At 47.7% G+C, this 10,992-nt stretch overlaps 1 protein-coding gene across 3 annotated transcripts in view; it reads right to left on the bottom strand.

The window, feature by feature from the left end:
* Window positions 1–10,136, bottom strand: part of LOC105484245 (TUB like protein 3) — a 55,028-nt gene extending 44,892 nt beyond the window's left edge. Inside the window, exons 1-2 of one of the 3 annotated variants that reach the window (XM_071072364.1) lie at window positions 9,917–9,931; window positions 3,800–3,989 (exon numbers count right to left, since the gene is read on the bottom strand). Coding sequence is in view for 2 of the 3 variants with exons in the window: in XM_071072365.1 (XP_070928466.1) it covers window positions 9,917–9,957 (41 nt within the window). In the remaining variant the exon portion in view is untranslated. Of the gene's footprint in view, window positions 1–3,799; window positions 3,990–9,916 lie in introns of all 3 variants that reach the window. The other 2 variants (XM_071072365.1, XM_071072363.1) reach the window with 2 other exon arrangements.
* Window positions 10,137–10,992: the final 856 nt, after the last annotated feature.

Genomic DNA, 10,992 nt, shown 5'->3' on the forward strand with positions numbered 1-10,992 from the left:
TGTGCCAAGCCTATGATTTTTGCATTTTTATTTTTTATTTTTATTTATTTTTTTTTGAGACGGAGTCTCGGTCTGTCGCCCAGGCTGGAGTGCAGTGGCCGGATCTCAGCTCACTGCAAGCTCCGCCTCCCGGGTTCACGCCATTCTCCTGCCTCAGCCTCCCGAGTACCTGGGACTACAGGCGCCCGCCACCTCGCCTGGCTAGTTTTTTGTATTTTTTAGTAGAGACGGGGTTTCACTGGGTTATCCAGGATGGTCTCGATCTCCTGACCTCGTGATCCGCCGGTCTCGGCCTCCCAAAGTGCTGGGATTACAGGCTTGAGCCACCGCGCCCGGCCGATTTTTGCATTTTTAAAAGGTTAAAAATATCTGAAGAATACTACTTTGAGACATGTAAACATTATATTAAATTCAAATTCCAACCAGATGCAGTGACTCATGCCTGTCATCTCAGCACTCTGGGAGGCCTAAGTGGGCAGCCTGCTTGAGGCCAGGAGTTTGAGACCAGCCTGGGCAACATAGTGAGAACCCCGTCTCTACAAAAAATTTAAAATTTAGCCAGGCGTGGTGGTGCACACCTGTAATCCCAGCTACTCAGGAGGCTGAGGCAGAAGGATTGCTTAAACCCAGGAGTTCAAGGCTGTTGTGGGCTACGATTGCACCACTGCACTCTGCCTGGGCAACACAGTGAGAACCTGTCCCCTGAGCCCAAAAAGAAATTATCACTGTGCAGGAAGTAATGAATAAAAAGAAAAAAATCTTCAAATTCCAGTGTCTATAAAGTCTTATTGAAACAGACACATTCATTCACTTACCTATTATCTATGGCTGGTTTTGTGCTACAACAGGAAAACTAAGTAATGAGTAAGTGGGACAGAGACTGTATGGCCTACAAAACCAAAAACATTTGGTTAAGACCTTCACAGAAAAGGACCACTGGTCAGGGATGATGGTGCATGCCTACAGTCCCTGCTGCTAGGGAGGCTGAGGCGGGAAGATGGCTTAAGTCCAGTAGTTCAAGACCAGCTTGGGCAACAAAGCAAGACCCCTATCTGAAAAAAAAAAATTAAAAAGAAAAGGTCTGCTGACCCCTGGCTTGGCCTATATTAGTTCAAACTAATCGTAAGTCCCCATTTAGAGACGTGTGCAGTGTGGTTACAGCACAGTTCCCAGTACAACTTAACCTAGTAAAGCCTCAAATTTCCTAATTTACAAAGTGAGAACAATGACACTTAACTCAGAAGGTTATCGTGAAGATTAAATGAAACTTGGCTCATAGTAAGCACTCAAACTTCAACTGCTATCTTTTTTTTTTTTTTTTGAGATCGAGTTTCTGCTCTTGTTGCCCAGGCTGGAACGCAATGGCGCGATCTTGGCTCACTACAACCTCCACCTCCCATATTCAAGCAATTCTCGTGCCTCAGCCTCCCAAGTAACTGGGATCACAGGCATGCGCCACCACACCCAGCTAATTTTGTATCTTTTGTAGAGACAGGGTTTCACCATGCTGCCCAGGCTGATCTCGAACTCCTAACCTCAGGTGATCTGCCCGCCTTGGCCTCCCAAAGTGCTGGGATTACAGGCGTGAGCCATGGCGCCCAGCCTAGAATTTTTTTTTTTTTCTTTTAAGAGATAGGGTCTCAGGCCAGGCAGAGTGTCTCATGCCTGTCCAGCATTTTGGGAGGCCAAGGTGTGAGAATCACTTGAGGCCCAAGTTCAAGACTAGCCTGGGCAATATAGGAGACCCTATCTCTTGAAAGAGAGAACAAACGAACAGACAGGGGGTCTCACTATGTTGCCCAGGCTGGTCTTGAGCTACTGGCCTCAAGTGATCTCCTTCCTCCTGCCTCAGTCTCTGTAAGTGCTAGGATTATAGGCTTGAACCACTGTGCCTGGGAAGATTTTTGTTTTACGATACTTCTTAACACTACAAATGAATGTATTACCTTAATCTTCACTTCAGTGAGAAGCTAATGATTTCATCCTAATACTTTATCACCTTTCAAAAGCTTCTGCATAATCTTTCGAATGCTGGAAACCCACACATTTCTAAGAATGTCCCCTGTATTTAAAAAACCTTGGCCGGGCGTGGTGGCTCACGCCTGTAATCCCAGCACTTTGGGAGGCCGAGGTGGGCAGATCACAAGGTCAGGAGATCGAGACCATGGTGAAACCCCGTCTCTACTAAAAATAGAAAAAATTAGCTGGGCGCAGCGGCGGGCGCCTGTAGTCCCAGCTACTCGGGAGGCTGAGGCAGGAGAATGGCGTGAACCCGGGAGGCGGAGCTTGCAGTGAGCCGAGATTGCGCCACTGCACTCAAGCCTGGGCGACAGAGCGAGACTCCGTCTCAAAAAAAAAAAAAAAAAAAAAAAAAAAATCTTTAGGCTGGGTGTGGTGGCTCACACCTATAATCCCAGTACTTTAGGAGGCCGAGGCAGGTGCATCACCTGAGGTCAGGAGTTCGAGACCAGCCTGGCCAACATGGCAAAACCCTGTCCTTACTAAAAATACAAAAATTAGCCAGGCGTGGTGGTGGGCACCTGTAATCCCAGCTACTCAGGAGGCTGAGGCAGGGAGAATTGCTTGAACCCGGGAGGTGGAGGTTGCCATGAGCCGAAATCCTGCCACTGCACTCCAGCCTGGACAACACAGCAAGACTCCAAAAAAAATATTTAAAAGTTCAAAACTGTATTGTTATGGAAACATTGTTAAAATGTGTTGTCACTCTGCTAGTTGCACTTAAGTACAGTTCCACTTAGTGAATACTTAATACTGCCTGCCAGGAATTATGTTAAATATATATTATCTAATTTTCACAATAACCTTGACAAAGTAGGCACTATAATCTCATTTTACAGAGAGATACAAAACTCATAGATGATCTAAATGAATTTGGCGAGAAAGGAGGTGAACTCCTTTCATAGAAGTTTCGTATCTCTCTGTAAAATGAGATTATAGTACCTACCTTGTAGATTTATTGAAGTTTCTTCCTGCAAAGCTAAATAGCAATAATTTTATTTTTCCAGGAGCATATTTGAAAAATATTTCTTGGGTTCTTGTTACAGCCTTATTTTCTACACATCACAGGAAAGCAATTTTGAACTTACAACTATAGCTTATATTCTAAAGGTCAAACAGTTGATCAATGAAAGAGCCAGAATTCAATCACGAGTCTCACTCCCAGTCTACCTGAATGTGTTAAACCGCACGATTGAACACGTGTACTAAAATGGTCAGCAGAGGCAGGAATTTCATTCTCTGGTATTTCAATATGTTCATTAAAAATGCCAGCTGACTTGCTATTTTTAGGTAGAACTTTCAAGCCAGTGAATGGATTTTAAAGCAGTCCTGGGGAGGAGTGCCCTGAATAATGACATTTAGGTCAACCATACTGCATATACAACGGTGATCCCATAAGATGATAACACTACATTTTCAGCCAGGCACAGTGGCTCACGCCTGTAATCCCAGCACTTTGGGAGGCTAAGGCGGGTGGATCACTTGAGGTCAGGAGTTCAAGACCAGTTTGACCAACATGGTAAAACCCCGTTTCTACTAAAAATACAAAATTAGCTGAGCATGCTGGTACACGTCTGTAATCCCAACTACTTGGGAGGCTGAGGCAGGAGAATCGCTTGAGCCTGAGAGACAGAGATTGCAGTGAGCCGAGATCGCGCCACCGCATTCCAGCCTGAGCAACAAGGGTGAAACTCCATCTCAAAAAAAAAAAAAAAGAAAAAAAAGTATTTTCACTGTATCTTTGCTATGTTTAGATATGTTTAGACACACTAACACTTACCATTGTGATCCAGTTGTCTACAATGTTCAGTACAGTAACAGGCCGTGTAGTTTTGCAGCCTAGGAGCAACAGACTGTACCACAGGGCCTCGGTAGGTAGTAGGATATCCCATCAAGGTTTGTGTGCACTCTATGATGTTCACACAGCACACGTTTCTCAGAACGCATCCCCACCACTAAGTGGCAAATAACTGTATAGAGTGAAAGACTCATCAGATTTCATCATGTTCAAACTGATAACCATTTCAGATAATTGTGGAAAGAGCTATTAACGAAGTATGTTTCCTAACTCAGTTGACAAATAGGTTCACCTTGTCCAAATCCTAAATGTCACTATTGGAAAGCCGTATTTTTACACATACTGACACACCAAGAACACATCTGGCTGGAACAAAATATTGCTTCTGAGAAAAGACACATAAAGGTCATACGAGAACTGTCAGAAAAGAATTCCTTTGACATCTATCCTTCCTCATCTAGGGAGAAATGGTAGTATTCTAGGCTCAGCTGTCTTCTACTTGAAAGATGGCCACAATCTGGAGCTACCTTAACTGAAGCCAGGGAATGAACATCCATTTCCTAGGAGGCCCATTTAGCAGAGACACAATCAGAGCAGGGAGAATTGCTTGGGGAGAGGAAGGCAATGAGAAGGAAAGGCTGGCCACTGATTTGAGCATTCACAGAGCCCCGAAGAATGCAGCAGGGAAAACTATTTTAGAGTAAACCCCTCCTGATTTTGCATGTACCACATAGCAAAAGCAAAAAGCATTCTTTCGAGTGAACTAAACAGAAAGGCTATTTAAGATGTATGATTTAATCCAAAGGTTAAAAGAATGCATTTATTACTTGTAGATTCAAACAGACATTACTCAGAACTTAAGTTCATTCTAACTCTTGCCCAATTCTCCCTTCTCAGGGGTTACATTTTCTTTCTTCGGGAATGTTTTTTATTTTCACTATTTCTTATTTTTATTTCATTTTATTTTATTTTTCAAACGGAGTTTCACTCTTGTCACCCAGGCTGGAGTGAAGTGGCATGATCTCGGCTCACCGCAACCTCCGCCTCCCAGGTTCAAGCAATTCTCCTACCTCAACCTCCCAAGTAACTGGGATTATAGCTGCACACCACCAAGCCCAGCTAATTTTTCTATTTTTAGTAGAGATGGGGTTTTGCCATGTTGGCCAGGCTGGTCTCAAACTCTCAGGTGATCCACCCACCTTAGCCTCCCAAAGTGCTGGGATTACTCGTGTGAGCCACTGCACCCAGCCATAATCAGTATATTATTATCAATTATATGCACAAAGGGCATCCAGAATATTTGGAATCAACCTTATGATAATGTGTGAGAAAAGAGGAGGAGACGAGAAGCCAAAGCCTAAATTTTACTTCTGATAACATCATTTTACTCATCACGTAATCTTAGGTATAACATAACCTTTCTAAACCTTAATTTCCGCATCTACAAAATGCAGATGACACCTGCACTTTGTTTCCTTCAGAGTTATAAAGCTCAAAAGAGATCAAATACGTGAAAGCACAATGAAGTCTGCAAAGAACACAAATATGTTAGCCATTATTATTGAGCTTTTTTTTTGAGACAGAATCTCATTCTGTCATCCAGGCTGGAGTGCAGTGGTGCGGTCTCAGCTCACTGCAAACTCCGCCTTCCAGGTTCAAGCAATTCTTCTGCCTCAGCCTCCAGAGTAGCTGGGACTATACACGCACGTCACCATAACCAGCTAATTTTTGTATTTTTAGTAGAGACAGGGTTTTGCCATGTTGGTTGGGCTGGTCTTGAACTCCTGACCTCATGATCTGCTCCCCCCATCCCCTTGCCTCCCAAAGCACTGGGATTACAGGCATGAGCCACCGCACCTGGCCTATTACAGAGCTTTTTATCTTGACAGATCTCTTTTGTGTGTGTGTGTGTGTGTGTGTGTGTGTGTGTGTGTGTATTTGTGTTGTTGCTGTTTTTGAGACGGACTCTTGCTCTGTCACCCAGGCTGGAGTGCAGTTGCGCAATCTTGGCTCACTGCAACCTCCATCTCCCGGGTTCAAACAATTCTCTTGCCTCAGCTCGTGAGTAGCTGAGATTACAGGTGCCTACCACCATGCCCAGCTAAGTTTTGTATTTTTAGTAGAGGTGAGGTTTCTCCATGTTGGCCAGGCTGGTTTTGAACTCCTGACCTCAAGTGATCCCCCATCTCAGCCTCCCAAAGTGCTGGGATTACAAGCGTGAGCCACCACACCCAGCCTACTGTTTATATTTCTAAAGAGAAATCATGGCATATGGACAAACCACCGACTGGAACTTCTTAGATGACTCCAGCTCACAAGGTCACACCACAGTGGGAAGCAAGCCTTCAATTCTCTATCACTTACAAAAGGCCAGATAAGGCTTAAGTTCCAGCACCAGCCAACCCCTGTCATCTCCAGAGAATCTATATTATAAAATGTCTAGCCTCAACAAAGGTCCTGAGTGTTGTTTCAAATTTCACTGCCAATTTTCACTAAATATTTCTGATACAAGAAAAACAGGGCTGGGCGCGGTGGCTCAAGCCTGTAATCCCAGCACTTTGGGAGGCCAAGACGGGCGGATCACGAGGTCAGGAGATCGAGACCATCCTGGCGAACACCGTGAAACCCCGTCTCTACTAAAAAATAAAAAAAACTAGCCGGGCGAGGTGGCGGGCGCCTGTAGTCCCAGCTACTCGGGAGGCTGAGGCAGGAGAATGGCGTAAACCTGGGAGGCGGAGCTTGCAGTGAGCTGCTGAGATCCGGCCACTGCACTCCAGTCCGGGCTACAGAGCGAGACTCCGTCTCAAAAAAAAAAAAAAAAAAAAAAAAAAGAAAAACAGGCCAAGCCTGGTGGCTCACACTTATAATCCCAGCACTTTGGGAGGGTGAGGCAAGAGGATCACTTGAGACCAGGAGTTCAAAACCAGCCTGGGCAACATAGTGAGACCTTGTCTCTACAAAAAAAATAAAAATAAAAATAAAAATAAAAATTTGTAGTTAATAATTTTTCTATTTTGTTGAAAATAAATCTGCCTCATGATAAAAGTTACATAATTCCAAGAAAAAAAAACACAGAAAACCTAAAAGTTGGTTGTTATCCTTACACTGAAAGGCAGCAATACAGAAAATTCTATCAATGGATCTCATCAAAAACATTAAACAGCCAGGCGGGGTGGGGGGCTCATGCCTGTAATCCCAGCACTTTGAGAGGCAGAGGCAGGCGAATCACCTGAGGTCAGGAGTTCAAGACCAGCCTGACCAACATGGAGAAACCTTGTCTCTACTAAAAATACAAAAATTAGCCGGGCATGGTGTTGCACGCCTGTAATCCCAGCTACTCAGGAGGCTGAGGCAGGAGAATCGCTTGAACACAGGAGGCAAGTGAGCCAAGATCGCGCCATTGCACTTCAGCCTGGGTGACAAGAGCGAAACTCCATTTGAAAAAAAAAAAAAAAACACATTATTACACACAACCTGAAGCCAAAAAAGAGAAAAAAGCAAGAGACTCCCTCTTAGTAACAAATGAGTTAAGCAGTGATAGAAGTTGCATTAACATTACAGGAGGGCAGGAGAAACACTTGGTGACTCACACATTCCCCTTTGATGTCAATTTTACAATTTAGGGCCAAGTGCAGTGGCTCGGGCCTGTAATCCCAGCAGTTTTGGAGGCTGAGGCAGGCAGATCACCTGAGCTCACTTCGACACCAGCCTGGGCAACGTGGCAAAACCTCATCTCTACAAAAAATACATGAAATTAGCCAGGCGGTGCCACGCACCTGTGGTCCCAGCTACTAGAGATGCTGAGGTGGGAGGATCACTTAATCCAGGGAAGCAGAAGTTGAAGTGAGTTGAGATCGCCCACCACATCCCAGCCTGGGCGACAGAGTGAGACCCTGTCTCAAAAAAATAAATAAATAAAAATAAAATTAAATGAAAATAAAATAAAATAAAATTTAAAAAGCTAGTTTCTTTCGGAAGAAAAAGGAGGGAGGCTGGGCACAGTGGCTCACGCCTGTAATCCCAGCACTTTGGGAGGCCTAAGTGGGCAGATCACGAGGTCAAGAAATTGAGACCATCCTGGCCAACATGGTGAAGCCTCGTCTCTACTAAAAATAGAAAAATTAGCTGGGTGTGGTGGCACGTGCCTGTAGTCCCAGCCACTCGGGAGGCTGAGGCAGGAGAATCGCTTAAACCCGGGAAGCAGAGGTTGCAGTCAGCAGAGACTGCACCACTGCACTACAGCCTGGCGACAGAGCCAGATTCCGTCTCAAAAAAAAAAAAAAAAAAGGAGGGAAAAACCTCCTGGTTCCAATTTCAAAGCCAATCCCCCACCCTCCCCCCCTTTTTTTTCCCAAAAATCTGAGTCATATCAAACATCTGGTACCCATGAAATTTACTACTTTAAATTCATAGAATTAAAACTGAGCACCCACAACTGAACAAATATTTTCTGAGTTCAACCAGAGATGCTGAATACTAACTTTACCTCCCCTAGCACTTACACCTGCAAATGTAGTTTTCTTCCTCGACTTGCAAAAAAAAGCACAGTGAACAAATTTCAGAGTGCAGCTATCACCTCAATAGAGCCTGATGAAAAAGGAAAATAGGTGTTCTTTATCCCCAACAATTTTGGGACAATTTTTTAAAATGGTTTTAAATTGTTTAAATATCTACTAGTGTAAATATCAAACTAAATCCTTACACATCAAATTATTTTGTTTGTTTTTGAGACGGAGTCTCGCTCCATTGCCCAAGCGGGAGTGCAGTGGCGCGATCTCGGCTCACTGCAAGCTCCGCCTCCCAGGTTCACACCATTCTCCTGCCTCAGCCTCCCGAGTAGCTGGGACTACAGGCGCCCACCACCTCGCCTGGATAATTTTCCATGCATTTTTAGTAGAGCCGGGGTTTCACCGTGTTAGCCAGGACGGTCTCGATCTCCTGACCTCGTGAGCCGGCCACCTTGGCCTCCCGAAGTGCTGGGATTACAGGCGTGAGCCACCGCGCCCGGCCAAATCTTTTTTTTTTTTTTTTAAGGAGACAGGATCTCGCTGTGTTGTCCAGGCTAGCAAGCTCAGCGGCCCATCACAGGAGTTTGGAACTCCCGGGCTGAAGGAATCCTCCCTCCTCAGTCTCTCCAGTCGCTGGAACTACAAGCGCACGCCACCGTGTCCGGCCAAAGTTTTTTTTTTTTTTTTTAAAGAGATGGTGGTCTCACTATGTTGTCCAAGCTGGCCTCGAACTCCTGAGACCAAGCGATCCTCCTGCCTTGGCCTCCCAAAGTGCTGGGAATAACAGGCGTGTTCCACTGCGCCCGGCCCCAAATCTTTGTCTTGGTAATGGAATAAAAAGCGGAGTATACAGTTGGCGGGTAGGACTTAAATCCTCAGATGACGCCAACGTTTCTAACCAAGGATTTCAAACGGCTCCCCATTAACTTCTCATTAACCTAGCGAACAAGAAAGTGACACGCTGAGATTTTGGATCCTTTTTCCTTCCCAAACGCTGCCCCTGGCAGAGAAAGAGGCGCACAAACAAGGGGTGTGGCCCATTGGCAAATCAGTCAGACCGTCCCGAATCAGGGACAAACACTGGAAAGCAGAGAGGAAAAAGAAGTTTCGCGTTTCCGCTCCTGGGACTCTGCTCCAGAATTCGGCGTTACCCGTCCGAAGCGGCGGCGTCAGAACAAGTCACTGAACATCACCCGCACCGCCTCCCGGGAGGGGCTGGGTCCCGTCTCGGCGGAGACACGGCCGGGCAGTGCGAGCACAGCGGGGCCACCCCGTCTCCCCCCAGGGAGACCCAAGGCCCAGAGGGGCCCAGGGAGCCCGACACGAAAACTCCTAAAGTTCCTGAGCAGGGACCTGAACCAAAGGTCTCTGCCCACGGCGCGGGCTGTAGGGCCGCCGCTCCGCTTGAGAAAGGGGTCCCCACACCGGAGTCGGGCGAGGGGTTCGCCTCCCGCCGCCGAACCCATCCCTGCCTGGGTCGCCGAGTCCCGAGTCCCGCCCTCTCCCCGCAGGGCTCCCGGAGAGGACCTCCGCCTTCTCGCTTCGCCCCTCCGCCTCGCTCAGGAGGAGACCTGCCACGGCCCTGTCTGACCTGTCGCCGCTGGGACCGAGCCGGCAGCGCGAAGCCTCCATGCCCGCCGCCGAGGAAGCCCCCACCACGTACACACTCTTCTCTGCGGTCGCCAGAGTGGCTCGGCTGGCACGCCGCCGCGTCCCGCCTCCTGGCAACCGCGTTCCACACCGTCGCCGCCGCCGATTGGTCCGTGTGCTCGTGGCTCCTGTCTCATTGGCTACTGCCGGGGCAACACTGCGGGAGGGTTGCTAAGGGGCGGGAGGCGAGCGGGAGTTAAACGCGCCTGCGCGGGGGTGGGGTGCCGCGAGTCAGGGCTTGGTCCTCTGGAGCGCCACGCGCGTCCGGGACTGAAGGGCAAGAGTTTGTTTTTGCCTGGGACTCGTCCGCCGCGCGGCCAGCGGGCGAGTCCGGTCAGAGGAGTGGCCCATACCCCACCAACCGCCACGCACGCACCGGCTTCCCGCACCCCCGCCATTTTTACCGAGCCCACCCGGAGCGCTTCCCTAGGTCTGCCCTGTGAGGATGTACAGACCTCTGTCACTTCCCATTCTGGCCCCTGCCCTGATACCAGAGGCCTTCGTGGACCCGCTCTGGTACCCTCTCCACTCCGCCAGTCACTCCCAGTGAAACGCATCTTCCATAGGCTGGCCTTGACCTTCAACTGCACACAACTCCTTAAGCTTCCCATACTCCAGCCCAAGCTTGACCTACTCTACAGACTCCCCTAAAGCACACGAGGGAATCCGGAGACTCTTTTTTTGAGACAGGGTCTCACTGTCTCGCCCAGACTGCAGTGCAATGGCCCAATCTCAGCTCACCGCAACCTTCGCCTCCCAGGCTCAGGCGATTCTCCTGCCTCAGCCTCCGAGTACCTGGGATTACAGGCACAGACCACTACCGCCTGGCTATTTTTCGTATTTTTAGTAGAGATAGGGTTTCACCATGTTGGCCAGACTGGTCTCTTTACTCCTGACCTCAAATGATCCACCTGCCTCCGCCTCCCAAAGTGCTGGGATTACAGGCATGGGCCCGTCCTGGAGACTGTTTCCATCTACCTTTCTACAGCCTGTGGGCCTTCCTCAAACATCCATAGC

This window comes from Macaca nemestrina, chromosome 10 (assembly GCF_043159975.1).
Source record: "Macaca nemestrina isolate mMacNem1 chromosome 10, mMacNem.hap1, whole genome shotgun sequence".
Taxonomy (NCBI): domain Eukaryota; kingdom Metazoa; phylum Chordata; class Mammalia; order Primates; family Cercopithecidae; genus Macaca; species Macaca nemestrina.